Here is a 27,205-nt window from a genome sequence, read left to right as displayed (position 1 = left end):
TATTAATTACACCACTGATGGGCCATGCTGTAGAACCTTGCGCCACCTCTACAATAAATAAAAGTCACAGAATTGTCCAATAATTATAATTAATTCATATTTTTTTCCAAGTACAATTAAAACTAGTTCAAACTAATTAATCCGCCATTTTTATCGGTAAAACTATTACAGGTTTCTTCGTTACCGATTTATCATTAACGACACCACTAATGGGGCTCGGAGCCGAACCTTGCGGCACGTCTAGAACAAAAATTACAGATTTGTGTAATGATATTCTGATTTTTGGAACGAAAATGTTACAAATATTAATGAAAATTAGTAAATAAGTAAAGAAGTCCGCCATTTTTATCGGTAAAACTATTACAGGTTTCCTCGTTACCGATTTACGATTAACGACAGTACAATTAAAACTAGTTAAAATTAATTAATCCGTCATTTTTATCGGTAAAACTATTTCAGGTTTCTTCGTTACCGATTTATCATTAACGACACCACTAATGGGGCTCGGAGCCGAACCTTGCGGCACGTCTAGAACAAAAATTACAGATTCGTGAAATGATATTCTGATTTTTGGAACGAAAATGTTTCAATTATTAATGAAAATTAGTAAATAAGTAAAGAAATCTGCCATTTTTATCGGTAAAACTATTACAGGTTTCCTCGTTACCGATTTATGTTTAACGACAGTACAATTAAAACTAGTTAAAATTAATTAATCCGCCATTTTTATCGGTAAAACTATTTCAGGTTTCTTCGTTACCGATTTATCATTAACGACACCACTAATGGGGCTCGGAGCCGAACCTTGCGGCACGTCTAGAACAAAAATTACAGATTTGTGTAATGATATTCTGATTTTTGGAACGAAAATGTTACAAATATTAATGAAAATTAGTAAATAAGTAAAGAAGTCCGCCATTTTTATCGGTAAAACTATTACAGGTTTCCTCGTTACCGATTTACGATTAACGACAGTACAATTAAAACTAGTTAAAATTAATTAATCCGTCATTTTTATCGGTAAAACTATTTCAGGTTTCTTCGTTACCGATTTATGATTAACGACACCACTAATGGGGCTCGGAGCCGAACCTTGCGGCACGTCTAGAACAAAAATTACAGATTCGTGTAATGATATTCTGATTTTTGGAACGAAAATGTTTTAAATATTAATGCAAATTAGTAAAGAAGTAAAGAAGTCCGCCATTTTTATCGGTAAAACTGTTACAGGTTTCCTCGTTACCGATTTATGATTAACGACAGCACTGAGAGGGCCCGAAGCCGAACCTTGTGGCGCACTCAAAACAAAAATGACACGTTCCTGGTTAATTTAAAATGTGTGTTTGTACAATTTGATAAACTATCGTTTATTTAACGCGTGCCAAAAACCGTCGAAAAACGTTATGATTTATCCGACGCGACAAATTAACAACGTTCCAAGTAATACAAACGGAAAAAACAAACGGAACAGCACAGAAAACAACCGTCTGTCGTACAAAATGAAAATAGAATTGTTTCCCAGGCCATCTTGTGCATTATAATATCTAACTACAAAACAAATAGACTGGATTATTTTAAGAATTCGGTCCTCGGTTCGTAATTACGCATTATATTCCTGTAAATTGAATTTTTTTCCGGTTTATTTCCGTCCGTAGCTATTTGTCAATTTAAATTCCAGAAATGTGGCCGTGCGTTTTTGTCGGTTAACGTGCCGTTTTTAGTGCGGCGATCGTTTGATTAATGCGCCCAAATATGGCGTGGATAATTAAAATATATCCACCCGTGGAACCGATTTAAATGAAACACGGTGCCCGAATCTCGAATTCATATTTCAGTGTGTGTCGTCTTCTTTTTTTTTCCTCTTCTTCTTCGTGCTTCTTCGTCTCTCTCTCTCTCTCTGTGGCTTTCGGCGTTGTGCGAAGAAAATCGTGCATTAATCCCAACAATGAACGGGGGGCCCCGGACCAATTCGCAGCGAAACTGGTCGAGTGAAAATTAACATATTATTTGGTAATTAGTCATTTTTTATGCGGTTGACGTAAATGAAAGCACGGCTCTGGCGGGTAATTGCACAGGAATTCCGAGAAAGAGGCGAAAAAAAAATCGCACAACGCCTTGGATTTGAAACACGAACGATGTTAGGATTACTTAATTAATGCAGATTAGGAATATATTAATATATTAATTGTATGATTTCCAGCTGTGATACATTGTTTTTATGAACAGCTATTTTTTTCTGGGCAAAAAACCTGAATTTATTAAATGGCGCTGTATAAACATTTAGACATAACATGATGCGATTTTTACAGTTTTCTTTAATTAGGTAAACATTTACAGTTTTCTGTATCAATCATAAACTTTGAAAGGCACAATTTGCATCAAAACCATCATTTATTTATAAAAAATATTACTTTACAAAACTTATTTTACATTTTAAATTATTATATTTCAACTTTTTAAAAAAATATAAATGTAAAAATTAATTGTAATTTGATATTTTGAACAAATAAATTCTTCAATATCAATTAAAATAAGAAAAAAACCAAATATAATAAAAGTTTTCCATTTAAAAATCAAATTTTAAATATAAAAAATAAGAGATTTATTATTATATGTTTTATATAAAAACATTTTTTCAATAAAAAACAGTCTAAATATGATAAAAACCATTATGAAAATATTAAAGTTCGAGTGATGCATTTTTTACAGTTTTCTCTAATATGGTTAACGGTTACAGTTTTCTGTATTATTAAAAATATTGGGTGGTACAATGTATCAAAATCATTAAGTTACTTTATTTAGCTTGTTTTACATTTTAATGTATTATTTTTCATAATATTATTATATTATTTCAGTGTCAGTCAATATAAGTAAAAAAATCAATTATAATTGCAATTTTTCCGTTTAAAAAATACAAATTCTTCACATTTTAACAAATTTTAGACATTTATTATTAGATGTTTAATAATATCCATGTTTAATAATGTTTCTATAGTCATTTTTTAAATAAAAAATGTCTGAATATGATAAAAACCACTAAGTAAATATTAAAGTTTAAGTGATGCATTTTTTACAGTTTTCTTTAATATGGCAAAATATTACAGTTTTCTGTATTATTAACGGCATTGTAAGAAAGTTTGTATCAAAATAGTATTTTATATCTATTATTTATAAAATAATGTTACTTTATTTAACTTATTTTACATTTTAATTTATTAATTTTCAACTTTTTACAATAAAATAAATGTAAAAGTTAATTGTAATTTGATATTATGATTCATAACAAATGAATTCTTCAATATCAGTCAAAATAAGTATAAAAATCAATTAAAATTAAAATTTTTCCATTTAAAAAATCATAAATTCTTCAGATTTCAAATAACATATTTGATAATATTTAACAAATTTTAGACATTTATTATTAGATGTTTAATAATATCCAGCCCTCGTATAATGTTTATATAGTCATTTTTTAAATAAAAAACAGTCCGATTTTGTTAAGAACCACTAAGCAAATATTAAAGTGATGTATTTTTTACAGTTTTCTTTAATATTGTAAACTATTACACTTTTCTGTATTATTAATACCATTGAAAGATACAATTTGTATCAAAATCATCTTTTATATCTATTATTTATAAAAAAGCGTTACTTTATTTATTTTACATTTTAATTTGATAATTTGACTTATAACAAAGGAATTCTTCAATATCAGTCAAAATAAGTACAAAAATCAATCAAAATTATAATTTTTCCATATAAAAAATATAAATTCTTCAGATTTCAAATAAAAAAAGATATTTAACAAAATTTAGACATTTATTATTAGATGTTTAATGATATCCAGCCCTCGTATAATGTTTATATAGTCATTTTTTAAATAAAAACAATCCGATTTTGAGCACTAAGCAAATATTAAAGTTTAAATGATGTATTTTTTACAGTTTTCTTTAATATGGCAAACTATTACAGTTTTCTGTATTATTAATAGCATTATTTATAAAATATGTTACTTTATTTAACTTATTTTACATTTTAATTTGAAATTTTGATTTATAACAAAGGAATTCTGAAGTATCAATTGAACTATGTAAAAAATTTCATCATAATTGTGTTTTTTTCTTTTTTAAAACATTTCTACTTAGCTGGTATACATTAAATTATCTGAAAATTAACAAAATTGTGTAAATATCATATTAAAATGTATTCAGATGATGCAATTTTTACAGTTTCCTGTAAGACAAAGGTTTACTACTTTCTGCATTAATTCACGACAACTATTGAAAGACACAATTTGTATATCAAAATCATTTATTATTTTCACAAAACATTGACCAACAACAACTTTCATTAATGACATTAATAAAAAAAAAACTGCACGGATTTATCGATTGTGCAACAATTCAATTTCGTGTTAATCTAATAACATTGCCGGGCACAACACAAACATTTCGAAACCATTGTCCGAATTTTATCCCCGAGAGCACAGACGCACGTGTTCAATTTAAATATAATAAAAAAAACAACCCAAAATAAAGCCGTATTGAGTTTCCGTTCGGCGAGGGTTCGAAAAATCCACGGCCCCGGCATTTATCTTTAACCCTTTTCATGAAAATCTAAATAATGGCCCTCCGCTCTCCCTCTCCTTTCGATTTTTTTTAATACAAAGATTTAAAGCAGCGGGACAGTCCGTTCGTGAGCCGGTTACGAACAAAGATGCGATCACCACTTTCGTGGGTAAGCTGCGATTTAAAACAGTCGCCCTTTTCAAACAGTCACGGCCAACGTAATACACTTATTTCTAGTGCGCGATCGGGACAGATGCGTTTTAAATAAAACGAAACTGGGTGAGTTAAAGGGCTACTTTAAAATATGGGTGCCCCCATGTTGTTTGCGCGGCCGAACAAAAGGGTTAGGAGCCACCCGAAATTTTTATTAATATCGTCGCCGCCTCCCTAATCGCGGCGCAGCTGTCAAAATACGGGAGAAAATCTCCGCGTAAATGTGCCCACTGTTTTACAACATTTTTTCAAGAGATGAGCTCCCCGGGCAGGTGAAAACAAACAGGAGAATTATCGCAGATCGTATCGTTTTTCATTAATTATAAAACTTGTCCGAGTCGAGTTTTTAATTGTTTAATTGGTCGATAATTAACCGGAGTCGGGTTTGTAATTAATTAATTGACAAATTATTCGACGTGACATGATTGACAGTCGAGTGTTGCGTTTCGACAACTGGAGGAAAACTCTTTTTCGTCTCGCATAAGACCGTTTAAGGATCTTCAACTTTGTCCTTTTTATAGTTTCTTAATTGACATGTATTTATTGGAAAAATGCAAATTAGGATTATTTTTAACACTTTAAATCAATTTAAAAATAGATTAGGTTTTTTTAAGCCAGACACTTTTAAATTAAACACTTTTTTCTGGTAACGTTTTATCAAATGTTCACACATTAATTAAAACAAGTTTTTACATTTTAATAAGGAATACAATCTTTTTGGTAAAAAAATATGATTTTTAAAGTTTCCTGCTTTAGAAATATCGATTGAAGATATTTTTATAGTTTATTATACTATTTTAATTGTCTGCATTGATTAATGACAATATAAAAGGGCACAGACCTTGTCCTTGTGACATATTGTGCTTAAATAAAATACTTTAGTCACTAAAAGGCAAATAATGTTTAACATTAATTTTCTCTTGTCTTTCAACGTTTTGTCAAAGGTTCTCAACTTTTTACAGACACTTTTAGTCAGGAATTAATTCTTTTTCAAATAAACAAAACAATATAAATGATAAATTATGATTTTTAAAGTGTTCTTGTTTTAAAAATATTGAATAAAGGTATTTTTACAGTTTATTATACTATTTCAGTTGTCTACATTGATTAATGACAATATAAAAGGGCACAGACATTGTCCTTGTGGCTTACAATACTTAAATAAAATACTTTAGTCACTAAAAGGCAAATAATGTTTAACATTACTTTTCTCTTGTCTTTCAACGTTTTATCAAAGGTTCTCAACTCTTTACAGACACTTTTAGTCAAGAATTAATTCTTTTTCAAATAAACAAAACAATATAAACGATAAATTATGATTTTTAAAGTTTCTGGTTTTAAAAATATTGAATAAAAGTATTTTTACAGTTTATTATACTATTTTAGATGTCTACATTGATTAATGACAATATAAAAGGGCACAGACCTTGTCCTTGTGACATACTGTGCTTAAATAAAATACTTTAGTCACTAATATGCAAATAATGTTTAACATTAATTTTCTCTTGTCTTTCAACGTTTTATCAAAAGTTCTCAACTCTTTACAGACACTTTTAGTAAGGAATTAATTCTTTTTCAAATAAACAAAACAATATAAATGATAAATTATGATTTTTAAAGTTTTCTGGTTTTAAAAATATTGATTAAAGGTATTTTTACAGTTCGTAATACTATTTTAGTTGTCTGCATTGATTAATGACAATATAAAAGGGCACAAACATTGTCCTTGTGGCATACTATGCTTAAATAAAATACTTTAGTCACTAAAAGGCAAATAATGTTTAACATTAGTTATCTCTTGTCTTTCAACGTTTTATCAATGGTTCTCAACTCTTTACAGACACTTTTAGTCAGGAATTAATTCTTTTTCAAATAAACAAAACAATATAAATGATAAATTATGATTTTTAAAGTTTTCTGGTTTTAAAAATATTGATTAAAGGTATTTTTACAGTTTATAATACTATTTTAGTTGTCTGCATTGATTAATGACAATATAAAAGGGCACAAACCTTGTCCTTGTGGCATACTGTGCTTAAATAAAATACTTTAGTCACTAAAAGGCAAATAATGTTTAACATTAGTTATCTCTTGTCTTTCAACGTTTTGTCAAAGGTTCTCAACTTTTTACAGACACTTTTAGTCAGGAATTAATTCTTTTTCAAATAAACAAAACAATATAAATGATAAATTATGATTTTTAAAGTTTTCTGGTTTTAAAAATATTGATTAAAGGTATTTTTACAGTTCGTAATACTATTTTAGTTGTCTGCATTGATTAATGACAATATAAAAGGGCACAAACATTGTCCTTGTGGCATACTGTGCTTAAATAAAATACTTTAGTCACTAAAAGGCAAATAATGTTTAACATTAGTTATCTCTTGTCTTTCAACGTTTTATCAAAGGTTCTCAACTCTTTACAGACACTTTTAGTCAGGAATTAATTCTTTTTCAAATAAACAAAACAATATAAATGATAAATTATGATTTTTAAAGTTTTCTGGTTTTAAAAATATTGATTAAAGGTATTTTTACAGTTTATAATACTATTTTAGTTGTCTACATAGATTAATGACAATATAAAAGGGCACAAACCTTGTCCTTGTGGCATACTGTGCTTAAACAAAATACTTTAGTTACTTAAAATGCAAATAATGTTTAACATTAGATTTCTCCTGTCTTTCAACGTTTTATCAAAGGTTCTCAACTCTTTACAGACACTTTTAGTCAGGAATTAATTCTTTTTCAAATAAACAAAACAATATAAATGATAAATTATGATTTTTAAAGTTTCCTGGTTTTAAAAATATTGATTAAAGGTATTTTTACAGTTTATTACACTATTTTAGTTGCCTACATGGGTTAATGACAATATAAAAGGGCACAAGCCTTGTCCGTGTGGTATACAGTGCTTAAATAAAATACTTCAGTCACATAAAAGGCAAATAATATTTAACATTAATTTTCTCTTATCCCTCAACTTGTTTTAGTTTCCTGCATTTATTAACGATAATATAAAAGGGCCCAGCTCACGTCCTTGTGCCATACTTTACTTAAATTAAAATACAACAATCATATAAGAGACTAATAATAGTTGAAATGGAAGAATTTGAATTGAATGATTTGTTCGGTGTTTCCTCGAACGGCGTGCTTAATCGAGTGACAAATTTTCCGGTTGTGATCGAGGGACGACCAAAGAAAATCCGTTCGTGGAACTCCCATGCAGGAATGGGGCGATCCGTTGTTGAAACGCCGACACAAAAGGCGCACGTGACGTTTATGGTGCGTGCGAATTTGCGGAATCCACTGTACAAAATCCGCACTCGTAAAACAGATAAGTTTATGTTCGAGAAAAATGAACGAACAATCGGCCGCAGTGTGATGGTCGGGATGCGGCCGACGTATTTAAAAAAATTAAAAAAAAAAATAAATAAATAAATGAATAAATAAAACTAAAAAGTACGACACAGGCAAAGCCCGGTTTCCGTTTCGTTTCTCTCGCATCGTGCGCAATTGGTAGAACAAACAAACTGGTATTAAGTGAGTTTATGAAATTTTATGAATAATAAAAAGCTTAAATTGGACGAATTGAGCGTCAATTGTCGTGAGATGCTCCCGAAGCCCAGCCATGATTTTATTGACTCAATTGTTGTGATTTAAAGCGCGAGTGAGACAGACCGAGGCCCATTTACTTCATTTAATGTTTCCTTTTTCGTGCATCCCAACAAACCCGGGGAACTGTGCACGCACACTATCAATTGAAATTTATTAAACGCAATCATGCGGGTTCCACTCTTTAAAACAAAATACGTTTTCGTTCCAGCTCTCATGTCCCAGACAATGACGCCCACCATCCCCCGTGAATCGATCACCTCCAACCTGCTCCTCAACAAGACCACCAGCCAGCTGGACTACTCCAAGTACGTGAAGAAGTTCACCTCGTCTTTGGAGTGCGGCAGCGCCTACTGCAAAGACCTGAACTATCGCGAGCACTTCCATTGTTTGGACTGCAACTCCAGGGTGTTCATCAAAAAGGAGGAGATGATACGCCACTTCAAGTGGCACAAGAAACGGGACGAGTCCCTGCAGCACGGCTTCATGCGTTACAGCCCCCTGGACGACTGCAGCGACCGCTTCCAAAACTGCACCCACAACAAAAAGCAGACCCACTATCATTGTATCAAAGAAGGGTGCGACAAGGTCTACATCTCCACCTCCGACGTGCAGATGCACGCCAACTACCACAGAAAAGACTCGGCCATCATCCAGGAGGGCTTCCAAAGATTCCGGGCGACGGAAGAGTGCGGCGCCAGCTACTGCGCCTTCTTCGGCCAACGCACCACCCACTTCCACTGCCGCCGGACCGGCTGCCGGTTCACCTTCAAGAACAAGAGCGACATGGAGAAGCACAAGAGCTACCACATCAAGGACGAGCAACTGTCCCGCGACGGCTTCAAGAAGTTCATGAAGAACGAGGTGTGCCCGTTCGAGAACTGCCGCTTCTCCAAGGTGTGCAACCACATCCACTGCATCCGGCCCCAATGCAACTACGTCCTCCACAGCTCCGGACAACTGTTCTCCCACAAGCGCAAGCACGAGCGCAAAGACTCCGAGCTGGCCTACAGGAAGTACAAGCTGGCGCAGAGCATGATGAAGACTTTGGCCGACGGGTCGGTGGCCATGCCCCAGTTCGCACGCGACTTCGACAGCAGCTCCGAAGGACTGAACCTGAGCATGTTCAACCAGTCCATGTCCACCATGTCCAACATTTCCAACACGGAGTCCAACAGCGAAAGGAACTCCCCCGTCAGCTACGAGGAGTCCGAGTCGGTCTCAGCCATCGACCTGAGTGCCAACGAAAGCAACTCCTACGCACCTGAAGATGTCAACTGGAACAGCGAGGACTTCTGGAGGAAGTACTGCCAGTTTATACCGCAGCAGGAGTCGTGCACCGAAAAGTGCGACTACGCCTTCCAGGATCACTTCCACTGCTTCGTCGAGAACTGCGAAATGACCTTCAAGTAAGTAACCCACTGCTTCTTTTGATTAAACTTTAACTAACCCACCACGTTTATTTTTGTTGCAGTTCCAAAGATGGTGTCAGAGAACACGCCAGAAACCACGAGCAACAAGAGCAAATAACCGACGCTTACTACACTACAGTGACGGTCCAAAATGGAGGGTGTGATGAGGGCTGCATCTACCAGGACAAGGAGAAGCACTTCCACTGCAACTGGGATAACTGCCGGGAGGTCATTCTACCCACCGACAAGCCTTTCAGAAGGCTGGAGCACTACAAAATGCACGAGTACTCCAGAAAATTGAGCCTGACCAAAGATCCGCTGACTATGACCCACTTGGCCACCTCCATTGACGGCATGTTCTGCAGGAAGCGTGGTCGCCCACCAAAGAACCGTGTCATCGAAGTGTGGAACGATTATGTAAGTAGTATTAATGTGTGATCCACTAAGTTCCATTACTAATTATTTATATAGTCCCCAGTTGGAAACCAAGGACTTATGGACTCGCCCCAGGCCATTTTCACCAGCTTCAAGCTCCCCAAGCCGTCGGCTACGCCTTCAAGCAGCCGTGAGGTTGAGCAAAACGATTCAAATGATGACAGATCCAGTACGCACAGCCCTAACGTAAGTACCACACCTCAGTGCGACCCCAGCAGTGTTTTAACGGTTCGTTTTGTGTTTTAGATTCAAGATTATAGTTTGCAAGGCTTCGAAGTGTTCGGCGAAAACACCAAATGCCCGGACAACCTGTGCCCGTACTTGGGTACCACCCACTACCACTGCAACCAAAACCGTTGCCTTTACGTGACCGACAAGGAAGACGTACTGATCATGCACAGCAAAGACTTCCACGACAACATCGAAATCCTGGACGGCTTCGAGTTTTACGACAGGAACGTCGACTGCAGACTGCCGAACTGTCCCAGCAACAAGGTCAACCGCCACTTCCACTGCACCAGGCCCAACTGCCAGTACTCGTTCGTGCAATACTCCACGATGGCCGTGCACCAACAGAAACACGCCGACGAATCGGCCGTGGGCGAGATCAGAGTGAAAACTGAGGCGCAGCTCAACGAAGAACGGCAGGAAATCGAGCCGCCACAATTCAAGGCCATGAATCTGAGCCAAACCGGCGGCGAAAGCAAAGTTTCCGGTAAGTTGTTGTTTTAGTCGATCTAGGTAGTAGTACTTTGTGTTTGTGTAAAGACAATTGTATATAGACGTTTCCGTTTTTTTAGTGGTGAAGGCTTCTGGAACATTTTATCCTCTGTCAACTTTGACTCCTGAAAAACATTCTACAGATAATAAAGTATCTCCAGGTACTGCGTCAACTGAATTTTTGTTTACGACTAACCACATGCGATTACTGTTTCTGTCGAATGCTTTAGTAACACCCTCTTAGCTATTTGTCTGTTTTTTGTCGTGTTTGCATGCCTTAAACTCCACCTATCAGCAGGAATAAATGGTGTGTTTTCTTTTGCAGAACCTACGCCAATAATTGAGACGACGAACAATTCCAGCACCTTGTACGGACCAGAATTGAGTTGTTCCAGGCCTTTTTGCAAGCTCAAGCGCAAATATCATTACCACTGCAACTTGTGCAATCAGGTAAGTTATTTTTGAATGTCCCAATGTATTGGTTGGTACTGATTGATGTTGTTGCAGGCTTTCTCAGAAATCGACAGACTTGTTGTCCACGTGGCGAAGCACAGTACCGGCGCCTTGAACCAGATGCACGAAGACAACAACAACCAAAACACCTCGCCCCCACCTCAAGTCAAAACGGAGGCGAAGATCCAAGTGGCTCCGCTACAATCCTTACAAAACCCCAAAGAGGAAACGTACATAACACCAACGTTCGACGCGTACAACCACTTCACCAACTTCCCAGCCAACCTGCAGTTCGCCTTGATGCAACAGCAGAACGCCTACGGCTTGTACCAGAACGCAGGTCTGCCCTCGCAGCTCATGTTCCAACACCAGCTGATGCAAAACCCCCTGCTGGCGGCCCAAACCCCATACCCAGCAGAAAACTTAACCAACCCCTTGGCCCAGATGGCCGCCAACTTGAACAAACGCAGCCTGTCACCCCACCACGAAATGTCCCCGGAAGCCAAGAAGGCCAGAGTACAAAACTCCATGCGAATCCTCAAAGACGAGCCAGTACCCGAGGGCTATCTGCGGTTCAGGTTCAACGAGGACTGCCACTACCAGCACTGCGGCTACAGGGAGCACCAGACCCACTTCCACTGTCAGCGACAGGACTGCGGCTACAGCTTCTGCGACAAGACCAGATTCGTGCAGCACACGGCCCGACACGAGCGCCTCGACACGCTGATGGGCGGCGACTTCCAGCAGTACCGCGCCAACGTGGCCTGCGGCCGGCCGGACTGCGCCTACACCGCCAACTTGGGCAACACGCAGAACAAAGCGTCCCACTTCCACTGTCTCAAGTGCGACTTCGTGTGCACCGACACCAACAAGGTGGTGGCGCACAGGCGGCAGCACCAGAAGCTCGACTCGATCCAGGCGGCCGGGTTCGAGAAGTTCACGCCCAGCCAGCACTGCAGGGTGCAGAACTGCCAGCACAGCGGCAAGCAGACGCACTACCACTGTCTGCAGTGCCAGTACGCGGTGTTGGGGCTTGCGCAGATGAGCGCCCACAAGTACAGGCACATGGAGGGTTGATCTGTACATAATTTTGTTGTACATACGTGTTTTTTTTTTCTGTACAAATTATTTGATAAGTTTGTAAAATTGTATATAGGAGAAATGTATTACCTCATGTATTTGATATGGAGGAAAAAACAAGGAACAATAATTTATTGACTGAGATTAGATCTAAAACTCAAAGTTATAAAAGTCCCAATGGGAATTTTGAAAGACGGGAAACGTGTACATACTAATTATACATGTCGGGCGGACGCCCAATGTGATAAACAGCGAGTTTTTATTTAGTATTAACTGCTAGGGAACAAAAAGTAATGTAAAAAAGACATAGTTACGGTAGTGTTGAGTAGATAGATATTATAGATGAGGCCTTTGTCGAAAAAAAAACAATAGTTTAGTGCCTTAGCGAAAGACAGAATTAAGAATTTTCGTGCCTTTTTGGGTACTTTTTACGAGTAGATTTTAGCGTCCGATCAGGTTAAAGTTTTTTTAGACTATGGAAATTTTCTAGATTAAAATCAACTCTGTATCATTCCATAAGTGCCATATTTAAAACTATTTAACAGAAGTAGATTTTTTCATATAGAGTGTAGAATATATCTATATATCTTATAGTATCATATCCTTAAGAACCCATTTCTCTTTTTTAATTATTTATGTTACTTGTATCATGCTCAATGTTTTATTTATTTTACATTTTTTTCAGTGAATCGATTTGCCATATTGTTTTTTTCGTTGTGCTAACTCTGCATGACATTTTTATTCTTCTTATCCGTATTTTTTTTTAGCTAGTCCTTTTTGTTCGATTTTATTATTTGCTTTATTTCTGTTTCTATTGTATCCAGAACAGTATGTATACGTTATAAACAAAAAATGTACGTGTATCATTAAAATGATTTAAAAAATTTTATCTCGTAAGATTGTATTTTTTAATTTAAGGTATATGTAGGTTTTTCGAGGATGTATGATTTTTCCCCCCCTGTATGGATGGATTTTGTGATGTATGTTTTTTTTAATTAAAAAAACGTCAGTATTTATAACATAATGGTATTTAATTGTTTAAACCCTTATCCCTAATAAGCATTTTGGTGCAAAAACTTCATAATTTACATCACAGAATAAATAAGTTACTAATACTCTGTGATTTGTATTATTAAAGGTAAGAATATAAGAAAAAATAAGTGACATTAATCAATTATTAATGTGGTACGTATAGAAACTTTAAGAAATAACAACAAATTTCATTTTACAGATCTTTAATTTGGATAAAAAACTATCCTGGTCTTTCAACCAAGTAATTTAAAATAGTAATAAAATAATCGAATATTGATGTTGCTTTATAAGAATAAATTAATGAATTGATTGATTCAAAATCATAGTCTTTTATTTGCTTTATTAAAGGTCAGGCAAAATTAAAAATAAGTTTTTAAGTAAAATTAATTAACTGCAAACAGGATGTGTAAAACACTGATTAAATAATAAAAAAAAAAAAATAAAATAAAACTGCATTTTATTTTTCCTTTTATATCTTCACAAAACTATGCTGCTCTTTCAGTCATACCTTTTATATAGACGTTAATTTTAATAGGCATTATCCTGAAAATCATTAAGTCCCTCCTGTGTTTTATTAAAAGTCAGACAAATTTAAAAATAAGTTTTTAAGTGAAATTAATTACAAACAAGTGTGTAAAACACTGAATTAATAATAACAAACATATAAAATGAAACTGCATTTTATATTTCTTTTATATCTTTACAAAACTATGCTGATCCTTCAGCCATACCTTTTATATCGCCGTTAATTTTAATAGACATTATCCTGAAAATCATTAAACCCTTCCTGTGCTTTATTAAAATTCAGACAAATGTAAATATAAATTTTTAAGTGAAATTAATTAATTGCAAATAGGTGTGTAAAATACTAAATTAATAACAAATAAAACTGCATTTTATATTTCTATTATACCTTTACAAAACTATGCTTCAGCCATATCTTTTTTATCATCGTTAATTTTAGTTCACTCGATTTATTAGTTAGGAAAATTTAAAAACTGGTTTTTAAGTGAAATAAATTGACTACAAATAGAGTACGTATAAAAACTTTATTAAATAATTACAAATAAATAGAATAAAATACAGTTCACATTTCTTTAATATCCACACAAAACCATGCTGGTCTTTCAGACATCCCCTTTTTGTCATTGTTAATTTTAATACACTTCATCCCAAAAATCATCAAATCTCTCTCGTTTCTGGTATCGAAAACTTCGATCAAAGCCTTTTTAAAAGCCTGTCTGTCGAATTTCTGAAACAACAAAATTGTACAAAATATTCCTATCATAACTGATTGAAACATACCTTATCCTTATAATCATTAACACCAAATTTTTCATAGTTAAACTGTCCAATTTGGGCAAACGCCTCCAACCAAACCTTAAATTGATTCCTGTTCAAACCCAACAACACCATCAACACATCCTGACTTTTGGAACTGATTTTACAGTGGCCCGTCTCGTCGTTCGCAAACATACTAACAATAATCAATAAACAACCAACTCCAGTACAAGTATTTTACCTAATGTATACGTCCAATTGGCTGGGATCAATTGTGCAACCTTTCTTGCAGCAACCACCGCAATTCTCACAGTCGTAAGACAATTTAACATTAACAACAATCAAATTATTAACCCTACCCCAAACCACACAATTATTGGGAATGCTAGCACCCAACCCCAGGAAATAGGGCTGCCCCCAATCCAAATAGTCACCGTCATAACGCAAATTCGCAGTGTTAAAAGGCGTAACAGGCTCATAAGACAAAATTTCTAGCCTTGTAAACGCCGTAGGTTTCAAATACGAGTTGGATTGGGTCGTAACGTTTCTCACACCTATCCTCATGTAGGGGATCAACCCCAAAGGTGTGAGCAAACCTTCCCAGTTAATAAGAAAGAGTTTTAAGCTCGGTTTTTGAGTCAGCTCATCAATGAACTTTAGCTGAGCTGTTTGTTTACCTATAATCGATTACTGTTGTACACGGTTTAAACGGTGACCTAAATGAAAGTACCTGGAGTCCCGAATCCCGAAATGTTCCGCTTCTTCGTCCTGGAGCTCAATGGATCTGAAAAGTACTTGTTGTAAACTACGCCCTGGAACGATATTAGTTTGCCGTTGTTTTTGATCTCTTCCATACACTCCTGTGTGTTCATTAATGTGGTTTTTGATAATGTTTCGTGTGACCTAACTAAAACAGAGTCCTGGTCCACTATTTCGTATTGCTGAAGCACTGGATTAACCCTTGATATTTCTTTGTTTCTAATTAATTTCCTACAAATTACATAAGTTAGTACATGAGCATGATTAAGCTGCAATAAATACTAACAATGAAGTATTATATAATATTCTGTAAGTCTGTAATTGGTCTACAAACAGGCTTACTTTGACAAAACTAGTTGGAAAGCACAGAAAACAATTCTCAGGCAAATTTTCGCCAGTTTGTTCCAAAACTTGGGCTTTAATCCAAAATTCTGCTTCACTTTTATCCATTGAAACTTGTACCTAAGAAAAAACATCAATTAAAACATGCAAAAAGGAAAAAATTAGGCAACTCACCAAACTGATGTTTAAAACTCTGAACTTTAATTCATATTTGTACTTATAATTTTCTGGTACTTCATTGTGAATTAATTTTTTGGCATCTTTGTTCACGTCTACAATGAACAATTCATTAAAATCAGCCAAAACGAACTCATAATTTTGCACAGTTGGGTCTGAATAACATTCTGTAATGACTTTAAAGTTTTTAATCAATACAAAATTGTTTATTAATCCCTCCAATTGTTCACCACTTGTGTTCATGATGACAATAAACATGCTGTGCATTGAGTCTTTAATTTGTAACAAGCCAAATCTGCTGCTAACAGTTATGAAGCCAACCAGAAATTCACACTGTCTAGTTTTCCGATGGACACCATGGAACCAGCCTTTAAAGTTGTACTTGTGTGACTTAAGGTCAATGAATTTGCAATTGCTCACGGAGATTAAATTAAACTGAGGTAGAATTTTGTTCATGCACGGTTTGTCTGTTGTGGCATCATGTAACTTTGTTGTTTTCACCACTATATCAAGAATGTTGAGTATCAACTCGTTTTGATACTGCTCCACCAGATTTGTGAAGTACTTTTTTATCACAGCCAAATTACAACTGATTTCCAACAAGTCAGTAACCCCGAGCTTGTTAACATGTATAATCCTTTTTAGCTTGTTGCGTTTGTCGTAGGGCTCACTTAGATCACCTGTTAAAGTCGAACAGCAACACAACATCAGTTCTTTGGGGTGTGTCATGTTAGGATAACAGTGACTCTTTGTTATTTTAACGTTCGTGTTCAGTTTCGGCAGTTTTTGTCGAGGGTTTTGGTTCACCAGGATGCCCAATTGTACGAGCACTCTGTTATCCAATGTGAACGTTAACAGTTTTTCGTTTATGTGTGTTACTTCACCCTACAACAAGTTTTCGTGTTTTAATGTGTTTAATTAATTGTTTTATCAAGAAATACCTCGTAATTCATGTTTGAGCACCTGTTGAAAAGTTTAAATTAGTTGTTTGGTTCCCATGCTGGCGCCCCTGGTGGCAATTTTTAGAGTTATTTACAAATTACTTATACAAATAATGAAAAAATTAAAGGAATATTACGTATTTAAAACATAATTATAACAAAAATTGATTTTATTGAATAGAAATTGAATTCTCTGTTTTAAGTTAATTTATAAGAATATTTTGTATAAAATTGTTGTGGCGCCATCTATCAGTAATTTGGGGAACTACAAACAGAAACATTATAGGTATTCATTTTATAAACAAATATTTATAAATATTAATATTTGAAATATATTTTAAAATTGTTTATATTTGAAAAATATGTTACACTTCAAAATAATGATTTAATTATTCGAAAGACCTATTGAAACAATCAACAAACAAACAATAAAGAATCAACTCAAATTTATGTCAAGGATCTAATGTCAAATAAGTAGGGATTTGAATGTTTTGGACCGCAACTTTGAACGTCTCACAAGTCTAAATTGCAGAAATTAGGTAAATAACTAAACCATTACATAACAAACACATTTTACACAATCAAAACACAACCGTAACCTCACTATGCGTTGTAGGTTATTAAATAATGTGACAAGACTGCCAAAAATTAAAAAATGTATTCAAAATTATTACGAACCAAACTCGCTCACCTCACCCCATTGAGAACCTACCAAACACGCAAGGAAGCCGTACAACATGTGTCCAACACGCTGGCCAAAAACCTTCACCAAAGAATCAAGGCAACCGGCCCCCTAACAGTGGCCGAATACATGAAACAAGTCCTCACACACCCGGGCGTCGGTTATTACATGCACCGCGACGTGTTCGGCGAGCAGGGCGACTTCATCACCTCTCCCGAGATCAGCCAGATGTTCGGCGAGATGCTGGGCGTCTGGATGCTGAACGAGTGGCAGAAATTCGGCTCGCCGACGCCGCTGCAATTCGTCGAAATGGGGCCGGGCAGGGGCACGTTGAGCGCCGACATTTTGAAGGTGTTCGGACACTTTGACAAGCTGAACTCGGCCAGTCTGCACCTGGTCGAGTGTAGCCCGGCTTTGAGCGAGATACAGGCTAGGAAGTTGTGCACAACTTACAGCAACATCTCGGACAGCAAGATTTACAGGGATGGCAAACACAAGAGCGGCCTGTTGGTCAAGTGGTACCAGAATTTGGCTGATGTGCCCAAGGGATTCAGCATTTATTTGGCGCATGAGTTCTTCGACGCCCTGCCCATTCACAAGTTCCACAAGACTAACCACGGATTCAGGGAGGTGCTCATTGATATTGATGAGGAAACAGACAAGTTAAAATTCAGGTAATTATACCCTATTCTGTTTAAAATATTTTATGTACTAATTATTAATAATTTCACAGGTATGTTTTGGCAAAGAACAAAACCCCAATGTTGAAGTATGTCCAGAACGAGTTCGAGACAAGAAACCACATTGAAATCTCCCCAAACTCCATGGTTATTTGCGAAAACGTCTGCAAAAGGATTGTCGAAAACGGAGGCATGGCCCTATTCTGCGATTACGGCCACAACGGAGAAGGTTCCAACTATTATCTCTTCATAAAACACTCTCTTATACTAAATAAATCATTATTTCCAGGTACAGACACATTCAGGGCGTTCAAGAAGCACAAACAGGTGAATCCCCTGGAGAATCCGGGCGAACACGACCTCACAGCCGACGTCGATTTCAAAATGTTCCGTCAGGTGGCGGATAAAGTGGGTGGCGTGTTGACGTACGGGCCCGCCCAACAACGTAACTTCCTGCTGAAAGTGGGTTTGGAATATCGCATGAAGAGTCTGCTGAAATCGATGGACGACGATGATCAAGCCGGCGCCTTAAGGAAGAGCTACGACATGCTCACTAGTCCGGATAAAATGGGCAGTCGGTTCAAGTTCTTCGCCATGTTCCCCGAGACGCTTAAGAAAGTCCTAGATAAATTTCCCGTTGTTGGTTTTTAGATGTTATTAAAGCGTTTAATAAACGTTTTAGATAAATTTACTGTACTCTTGTTGATGCTGAAGTCTGTGATATTTTGTTAAATAAAAATTTATTTAGAAGTACACCGTGTTTGTTTGAAATGAACGATAATAACCATTTTTAAGATGTTAGAGATCAGTCAGATGCTGAATGAGTATAATTCATTTGAAGGTATTCGGACACTTTGACAAACTGAACTCAACCAGAGAGACAGGCTAGGAGCACGATCTTTGACTGATGTGCCATTCAGCATTCTTATGTAAAATATTTTATGAGAGACAAGAAACCGCATTAAAATAATTCTAAACTGGAATACAGGTTCAGGTACATTCAGGGCGTTCAAGAAGCACAAACAGGTGAATCCTTTAGAGAATCCGGACAAACACGATCTCACAGCCGGCGCCGATTTCAAAATCTCCCGTCAGGTGGCGGATAAAGTGGGTGGCGCATTGACTTACAGGCCCGCCCAACAACTTAGTTTTCTGATGAATATGGCCTTAAAGTATCTGTTAAAATCGACGGACAATGATGATCAATGAATCAATAAAGCCAATTGAAAAATATTTATAGGAGATAAGAGCGGCGCCTCCGTTATCTACCCCAGATAAATATTATCAATTTCTACGAAAGACTTATAACGTCTGAATCGATGCATTTCCAATAAATATGCTCAGAGCAACGAGAAGTGTTTATTTTTATTTTATTTCATTGTTACCCAACAGACACAAAGATACAATTACAAGGGCAATTTAAGATACAATACATTATTATTATTTCATAATACAGGATGGTTGTCGCTCCGCATGTTCATAAAATGGCTGATTATATCAATGGGTACGGGGAAGATAATCGTAGAGTTCTTCTCAGCTGAAATGGTGTTCAACGTTTGCAAATACCTCAGCTGTAATAAACAAATTCAATATAAAATTACATTAACTCAATCATCATCAACAATAATACCTGTAAAGCAGAAGGACTTTCGTTAATAACATCCGCAGCTTCTTTCAAAGCTCGGGATGCCTTCATTTCGCCTTCGGCCGCAATGACTTTGGCCCTGGCTTCTCTGGAAGCTTCAGCTTCGGCCGCCATTGCCCGCTGCAGTTGATGTGGAAGACTCACGTCTTTGCTACAATGTTCACAAGTTCAAGTAGTTGAATAACAGTCACGCAGTACTTACATTTCGACACGTTCAACCTTGACGCCCCACGGATCCGTGGCTATGTCCAACGAGGTTTGCATCGCGTGCGAAATGGCCTCCCTATCCGACAAAATCTCCGATAAATTTTTTGTGCCTAGTATGTTCCTCAGGGTGGTCATGGCCAGTAGCCTTGTGGAGCTGCTGTAGTTGGTCACTTTGACCACAGCGTTCAGGGGGTCCTGTATCCTGTAATAAACGACAGCGTCCACCGTAACAGTCACCGAATCTTTGGTCAGAGCCTGCAACGACACGCGTGAATCAACGATTTACTTATCAAAATCGTTTGGTCGTACCTCTTGAGGTGGCACATCGAACGAAACCGTCCTAAGGTCAACTTTGCAGTAGCTGTCGACGCAGGGCAGGACGAAAAATATGCCGGGTCCCCGAGCTCCACCGGATCTCAGTCTTCCTAACCGGAAGATTACGGCTCTTTCGTACTCCTGCACCACCTTAAATAACGTTATTATTAATTATACGTTGAAGAAGAAGTAAAATGATTTTAAAATACCTTGAAGCAGACGAAGAGGGAAAATGGCATGGTGACGATCAGTAAAAGTACTGACCCACAGGTTGCGATGAATTCTACAACTCCCATTATGTTCGGTTTGTCTGAAATGAAGTGATACGACACACATAAGGAAGCAACAGGATGTGAAATACTGCAGATGACTCATGTAGATAAATATTAAATAGATTAAATAAATTTATGTCATCTGTTCTCTTCAGAATTAAATCGTTTATTACGTAAAAAAATCGATAATAAAAATAAATTATAGTCACATGGAGAAATATCTGGACTATATGGTGGATGAGGTAGACCCCATTTAACATTTTGAAGCTTCCTTTGAGTCTTTACTACGACATGTGGTCATGTCCTGAAGAAACAGAACAACTTTGAGTAAGTTTGTCATGAACTTGGTCAAATTAGTAACAGTAGACAGCTGTATTGATCGTTTGTTCTCTGGGTAGATAGTTAATATGTAAAATTCCCCTCCCAGTTCTTCATATAGTCATCAGAATCTATCTTGGGTTAAGACTCTTTGACGATTCATAGTTATTTAATAATTGGCCTGTTTCCAAACGTGTTGCACCATAATTTTGCACGAGATATTGCTTAATTTCTTCGTTCTTACTTATTTCAGGATAACTTTGAAGTTGTTCATCTTCAGGGCATTCAGTTATACTTTTAAACCAACGAAACCAAAGCCCATAAAAGTAAATTTACACCAATTCCAATATAAAAAAAATATTTTAAATACAGTGCAGAAAAAAGTAAATAGCACAATTAGGAAAAGTACTGAAAAGCTTTCAAGTAATATATAATGGAGTAATAAAAATGTTAAATTTATTCAAATAAACCACGAATTAAAAAAGTAAAGTGCTTTTTCCGGTGTCTAATATTTGTAACGGTGACATAATAGTAAGTTTATTAGATGAAAAATAAGTTAACAATAAGAAATTTCCTCACCTACAAACCGTGTTTTCAGTACAACAAAGCTTCATTGACTGAACGAACATCAAAACACATTTTTATGCACGTCCAACACAAATAAATCGAATGGTATTTATAGATGATAACAACACGTTCCCGTCGTATTTACCTCGTCCAATTGAATTATTATTTCGGGGGGATAAATCAAATCTTACCGTATTCAACGAAACATTCGTAACCTCCTGAATCGGTACGCTTCCAATCGATACGCATCAATCGATTGTCGACATAATCAAATCGGGAACCAGACACCACGCACACCAAGAAGTGACTAAATATAACTTGCCGAAAAACCGAAGGCTGTAAGTTAAAGTTAAGTCAAGAAGTGAATGCGGGGATGTGTTGAGGTCTTAAAACAATTTCAGTTCTCACGATCGAATTCAACAATAATAAACCGGCGGCGTTAACATAAACACGTCAAAAGCATTTCCAACATAAACAATCGGGAAATCGGGGAAAAAAACGCGTTTTCAAATGCGCCTACCAATTAATTAAACCTTAATTAATAGTGTAAATAGACGTCGCTCATTTTTTCTCTTGCGTAAATAACGTGTGCCTGAAAGACGGGGAAATTTGACGGCGTTAAATATATCCACTGTTTACCGTGTTAGTGCGGTTTACTTGAAATTATGATTCGTAAATATTTATAAGTGCCGGCAAGTAATCCGTTTGAGATTTTTGCGTCCGCGTTTTAATATTTAACGGACGTGCGCCCACTTTTATGGCCGATAACAAGTGTTGTTTTATTAACGTTTGTTGTATGGTTTTTGGGTTAAACGTGAAACAACTAAAAATAGGGACGCAAAAACGTAACTGCGACTAATTAATCTCGACTCCAACATTGTACATCCATCTCTGTGGTGTAAATAAAATAACAGCTCATTAAAATTTACATTAAAACAGTTCTAAAACTTTCCGGAATTATGCTATGAAAGTAATTTAATCGTAACTTTTGTGTGGCGTTGAGTTATTCCAGCAACTATACTCGGTGACATAGAAAATAGGGCGCAAGTTTAGATATCAACTTTTGCACCATAAATTAAGGTTTTTTAAACTACTAATAAGTTAGACTTTCATTCAGACACTCATTTACCGTCTTAGAAATGATGTGTAAGAGGTATTCAATAAGTGATAAGTTCGGAGATTTTACTGGTCATGGTAACAAATTTACAACAAAGTAATCCAGCAATATGAAATCATGCATTATCCTATTGGAAAACTAGATTTTGAAGGGTTCCAATTTACTAATCTTGTTTTTGCCTTACTTTAATATTAATATCGGTAAAGTAGAATACTGGAATAAAATCTTCTGTGTATGATAAAAACATAAACATAACTATATTATTTTATTAAGTTTTGTGAGATTTTACTTTTCTTCTCATTGTTACACATATCCCATAGACAGTTTGTCCTTTAATTTTACTTTTCCTATAGGTTGAATAAAAACATATACTTTATCCATTTGTAAATTAGACATTAATATCGGTAAAGTGGGTTACTGAAATAAAATCTTTGTATGATAAAAATACAAAAAAATATGTTATGTTGTTTTAGTAATCTGTGGAGGAATGAGAAGTTTGGTAATCTTATCTTTGGTTTAAACATAGTAAACAAAAATATATTTTTATCCACCTCTTAATTTAATATTAATATCGATAAAGTAGAATACTGGAAAAAAATCTTCTATGTGTATGATAAAAACAAAAAATACCCTATATTATTTTAGTAATTTTTGAGAGTTTTTGCTTTTCTTTACAGTGTTTTATAACACATATCCCACCATCATGCATGGCCTAATAAAATCGGGACTTATCACTGAAAACGACCTCCTTCCATATGTCTGAACAAAACAAAATATTTTATACCATTCTAGTAAACTTTTGAAAGAATAGAAAATTTGTCATTTAATTTTATTTTCCTTATAGGTTGAATAAAAACATAAACTTCATCCATTTGTAAATTAGACAATAATATCGGTAAAGTGGGTTACTAAAATAAAATCTTTGTATGATAAAAATACAAAAAAATATGTTATGTTGTTTTAGTAATCTGTGGGGGAATGAGAAGTTTGGTAATCTTATCTTTGGTTTAAACATAGTAAACAAAATATATTTTTATCCATCTCTTAATTTAATATTAATATCGGTAAAGTAGAATACTGGAAAAAAATCTTCTATGTGTATGATAAAAACAAAAAATACCCTATATTATTTTGGTAATTTTTGAGAGATTTTGCTTTTCTTTACAGTGTTTTATAACACATATCCCACCATCATGCATGGCCTAATAAAATCGGGACTTATCACTGAAAACGACCTCCTTCCATATGTCTGAACAAAACAAAATATTTTATACCATTCTAGTAAACTTTTGAAAGAATAGAAAATTTGTCATTTAATTTTACTTTCCTTATAGGTTGAATAAAAACATAAACTTCATCCATTTGTAAATTAGACATTAATATCGGTAAAGTGGGTTATTAAAATAAAATCTTTGTATGATAAAAATACAAAAAATTATGTTGTTATTTTAGTGATCTGTGAGGGAATGAGAAGTTTGGTAATCTTATTTTTAGTTCCCTCATAAGTTGAGTAAACCAAAATATATTTTTATCCACTTCTTACTTTAATATTAACATCGGTAAAGTAGAATACTGGAATAAAACCTTCTATATGTATGATGAAAACAAAAAATACTCTATATTATTTTAGTAAAGTTTGAGAGATTTTGCTTTTCTTCACAGTGTTGTATAACACATATCCCACCATCATGCATGGCCAAACAAAATTGGGGCTTATCATTGAAAACGATCTCCTTCCATGTTTCTGAACGAAATAAAATGATCTATACTATTCTTGTAAACCTTTGAAAGAATATAAAGTTTGTCATTCTTGATTTTGTTTTCCCTATAGGTTAATTAAAAATTAATTATATATACATTATGTATTTGTAAATTTGACATTAATGTCGGTGAAATAGGTTACTAAAATAAAATCTCAGTATGATAAAACACCAAAATTTATGTTGTGCTATTTTAGTAATCTGTGAGGGAATGATAAGTTTCATGTTTTTGGTTTCTTTATAAATTGACCAAATAAAAATATATTTATCCACCTCTTAATTTAATATTAAAATCTGTAAAGTAGAATACTGGAATAAAATCTTCTACATATATTCATAATATTTCATCTACGTGTTCTATTTTCTACGTTTCTGAGTATATATTAAGCCAGTCAGATTTATTATATTCACATATCAAAAATTACTACTTGGCCGGCTATTCCCCCATACGGAAACCAAGTCTTCACACACTCATTAAAATAAGATGAATACGTTTAAGGTCCCGATGGAGAAGTAGAATTTTTCCGTCTTCCCGAAATTGGGGGCAGGTGTTGAACATTAATTCTGGACCCCCCCAAATTGGCTGTCGTCGTATATTCCGGGGATGGAATATGTTAATATGGAATGCCTGCGAAGTTATAATCTGACATTATTCCGCCAGTTATCGTCGGCGGGCACGGTTTCCTTAACTGCCTTATCAGGAATCGATTTCGTGGGGGAGAGTTTAATGGGCCTGTTGTTGTGTAACAGATAATGAAGCACGATTAATTGAATATAAACACGGGAATTGGCGAATTATCAACGTTTGCGGCGTTGTTGTGTCGATTATTTTGAGGGGTCGGGGGTGGTTGTTGTTGTAAAAAATGTAAGGGCTTTCGCAGGCACTCGGATAAAATGGGAATCGACCCGAATTATAATTACAAGACGTGTGTATCGTCTCAGGAATGGTAACCGCTAACAAACATCTGCTTTAAAGTCGTAACGTCGTCCTTTTCAGCCATTAAACCGTCCAAATCGGCGCTTAACACAACGAAAAAACGGCCAGTCCGACACGGCGAACCGTATAATTCGGTTATTGGTTCGGCATTATTGCCTGCAATTCGCCTGATTTTGTTTTAAGCGGCGACCGAGCGAAACGACCCGAACGGCTCTTGGTTTATCTTAATTTAAGCAAGTGTCTTGTTTCTGGGCGATTTTCAAGCGTGACACGTAACGCGATAATGCAACGGAGTGGAGAACGGTGGATTTACACGGCCGTAAATCCCCACCGGAGTGCACCAATCGCCCGGCCATCTGTTAGCCGGTAGCCAAATCACTTTGCATGTTGCCGCTAAGTTCGCTCAATCGCCGGTTTAACGTTTTAAATGGTGCCCGAATCGAAGAGGAAATTGCACCATGTTTTATTCAGTTTTATTGTCCGGGCTTCGACGTTTAATAATCGGTTGTAACTTGTGCTGTGTGCAAGTGAAACGTCTTTGTTGCCGTCCCTGGTTGAAATCTTTCTGCTGAATCTCGCTTTTACGCGATGGCCGGAGCTGATATTTCAGCCTTTAAATTTCAATAGACTCGGCGAAAGTCCTTTTTGTGCACGAAAAAGGTCCTTTATCTTATGCACGGAAAATTTGTTTATATATACACTACTATCGAATCGGTGAACGATATTACAAAGGATGTAAGTGGATGGCCGGGAAAATAATATAGAACGGGGAGACAGTAATAAATGATGTAATGGCGAGGAGTTTTTTAAAGCGGAAAAAATGTCCCGGTGTGTGGACTTGGGTGGTTACAAAGACGAGTAATTTTATTGTTCAATTTAAGTAATACTGATTAAAAGCGTTCATTTATTGAAAAAATGTTTAAAGAGCTCTTGAAACAATAAGTAGATTTATTTCTCTCATTTGTGTTAACACGTTTTATTGAAGTGCTTTTTATCTCATTTTCTTGTGACAGGCAAGTGTTTGTTAAAGAGAATTTTTCTCTCTAGAGTTTATGTGTTTTTACATGATATAACTTAATATTTCTTTTAATATTATTAATTTTTATCACTTTATTACACTGGAAGGATTTCAGTTTTAAAAAAATATTAAGAAATACCATATCACAAAGTATAATATTTGAAAAACATTGAGAAGCTTAGAGTAGTACTATTGAAGTACATTTAAAAAGTTATCTTAATGATAACTTTTTATATGTACTTCAATAATATTTATAAAATAGTTTTTTATTTACTTTTAAAGTTCTAGGAGGTACTTCAAAGGTACCAAAAAATATTAAAAAATGCCACTTTATAATTGTCACAAAGTATAAAGGTTCAAGAACATTGAATAGTTTAAAAAATCTTGAAGAAATATTGAAATATTTTTATATATACTTTAAAGAATCCAAAATTCTAGAAAGTACTTCAAATGTAGGTACCAAAGAATATTGAGATATGCTTATATAAAATTGTAACAATGTATAAAATTTCTAAAACAAACAACAACAACAAAATATTTTTGTATTTACCTTAAAACGTCCAAAGTTCTAGGAAGTACTCCAAGAGTATGTATGTAGGTACCAAAAAATATTGAGAAACGCCACTATAAAATTGTCATAAAGTATAAAGGTTCCAATG

The 27,205-nt window shown here is 35.3% G+C and overlaps 4 protein-coding genes across 7 annotated transcripts in view; 2 read left to right on the top strand and 2 right to left on the bottom strand.

The window, feature by feature from the left end:
* Positions 1-13,731, top strand: part of LOC109603033 (zinc finger protein castor homolog 1-like) — a 61,511-nt gene extending 47,780 nt beyond the window's left edge. The window contains exons 6-12 of one of the 2 annotated variants that reach the window (XM_049968417.1): positions 8,608-9,805; positions 9,871-10,225; positions 10,280-10,429; positions 10,490-10,958; positions 11,044-11,124; positions 11,289-11,413; positions 11,471-13,731. In XM_049968417.1, the coding sequence (XP_049824374.1) occupies positions 8,608-9,805; positions 9,871-10,225; positions 10,280-10,429; positions 10,490-10,958; positions 11,044-11,124; positions 11,289-11,413; positions 11,471-12,493 (3,401 nt within the window). In that variant the 3' untranslated portion in view covers positions 12,494-13,731. The remainder of the gene's footprint in view (positions 1-8,607; positions 9,806-9,870; positions 10,226-10,279; positions 10,430-10,489; positions 10,959-11,043; positions 11,125-11,288; positions 11,414-11,470) is intronic. The other variant, XM_049968418.1, reaches the window with a different exon arrangement.
* LOC109603027 (uncharacterized) overlaps positions 1-17,153 on the bottom strand; it is a 169,566-nt gene extending 152,413 nt beyond the window's left edge. The window contains exons 1-7 of one of the 2 annotated variants that reach the window (XM_020019480.2): positions 17,029-17,153; positions 16,085-16,972; positions 15,855-16,030; positions 15,540-15,799; positions 15,051-15,486; positions 14,834-15,005; positions 14,559-14,780 (exon numbers count right to left, since the gene is read on the bottom strand). In XM_020019480.2, the coding sequence (XP_019875039.2) occupies positions 14,616-14,780; positions 14,834-15,005; positions 15,051-15,486; positions 15,540-15,799; positions 15,855-16,030; positions 16,085-16,972; positions 17,029-17,040 (2,109 nt within the window). In that variant the 5' untranslated portion in view covers positions 17,041-17,153 and the 3' untranslated portion in view covers positions 14,559-14,615. Of the gene's footprint in view, positions 1-14,558; positions 14,781-14,833; positions 15,006-15,050; positions 15,487-15,539; positions 15,800-15,854; positions 16,031-16,084; positions 16,973-17,028 lie in introns of those variants that run through there. The other variant, XM_049968421.1, reaches the window with a different exon arrangement.
* Positions 17,154-17,425: 272 nt separating this feature from the next.
* Positions 17,426-19,143, top strand: LOC109603026 (protein arginine methyltransferase NDUFAF7 homolog, mitochondrial). Its single transcript, XM_020019479.2, has 4 exons — positions 17,426-17,567; positions 17,645-18,384; positions 18,444-18,619; positions 18,680-19,143. The coding sequence occupies exons 2-4, from the start codon at positions 17,684-17,686 to the stop codon at positions 19,039-19,041; spliced, it is 1,239 nt and encodes a 412-aa protein (XP_019875038.1). The 5' UTR covers positions 17,426-17,567; positions 17,645-17,683; the 3' UTR covers positions 19,042-19,143.
* A 616-nt stretch (positions 19,144-19,759) lies between these two features.
* LOC109603028 (band 7 protein AGAP004871) lies at positions 19,760-22,153 on the bottom strand. Of its 2 annotated transcripts, none has more exons than XM_020019482.2 (6): positions 21,727-21,833; positions 20,767-20,867; positions 20,552-20,707; positions 20,238-20,497; positions 20,021-20,186; positions 19,760-19,961 (listed from the first exon to the last, which is right to left on the bottom strand). In XM_020019482.2, exons 2-6 carry the CDS (start codon positions 20,851-20,853, stop codon positions 19,836-19,838), a joined length of 795 nt encoding a protein of 264 aa, XP_019875041.1. In that variant the 5' UTR covers positions 20,854-20,867; positions 21,727-21,833; the 3' UTR covers positions 19,760-19,835. The 2 variants fall into 2 exon arrangements, with proteins under 2 accessions (XP_019875041.1, XP_019875040.1); XM_020019481.2 differs by lacking the exon at positions 21,727-21,833 and adding an exon at positions 21,906-22,153 and having other exon boundaries at positions 19,761-19,961.
* Between the last annotated feature and the right edge of the window lie 5,052 nt (positions 22,154-27,205).

Source organism: Aethina tumida, chromosome 6, assembly GCF_024364675.1.
Source record: "Aethina tumida isolate Nest 87 chromosome 6, icAetTumi1.1, whole genome shotgun sequence".
Taxonomy (NCBI): Eukaryota; Metazoa; Arthropoda; class Insecta; order Coleoptera; family Nitidulidae; genus Aethina; species Aethina tumida.
The sequence above is the reverse complement of the archived record's forward strand: the minus strand, read 5'-3'. Positions and strand labels throughout refer to the sequence as shown.

What these genes read in the sequence shown, in the direction of transcription:
- LOC109603026 (XM_020019479.2), top strand. Translation starts at nt 17,684, where the DNA reads ATGTATTCAAAATTATTACGAACCAAACTCGCTCACCTCACCCCATTG. An exon ending in ACAGACAAGTTAAAATTCAG is followed by an intron (nt 18,385 to 18,443) that starts GTAATTATACCC and finishes ATAATTTCACAG; the next exon opens with GTATGTTTTGGCAAAGAACA. An exon ending in TTACGGCCACAACGGAGAAG is followed by an intron (nt 18,620 to 18,679) that starts GTTCCAACTATT and finishes CATTATTTCCAG; the next exon opens with GTACAGACACATTCAGGGCG.
- LOC109603028 (XM_020019481.2), bottom strand. Translation starts at nt 21,963, where the DNA reads ATGCGTATCGATTGGAAGCGTACCGATTCAGGAGGTTACGAATGTTTC. An exon ending in CGAATGTTTCGTTGAATACG is followed by an intron (nt 20,868 to 21,905) that starts GTAAGATTTGAT and finishes ACTTCATTTCAG; the next exon opens with ACAAACCGAACATAATGGGA. An exon ending in AAAGTCCTTCTGCTTTACAG is followed by an intron (nt 19,962 to 20,020) that starts GTATTATTGTTG and finishes TGTTTATTACAG; the next exon opens with CTGAGGTATTTGCAAACGTT.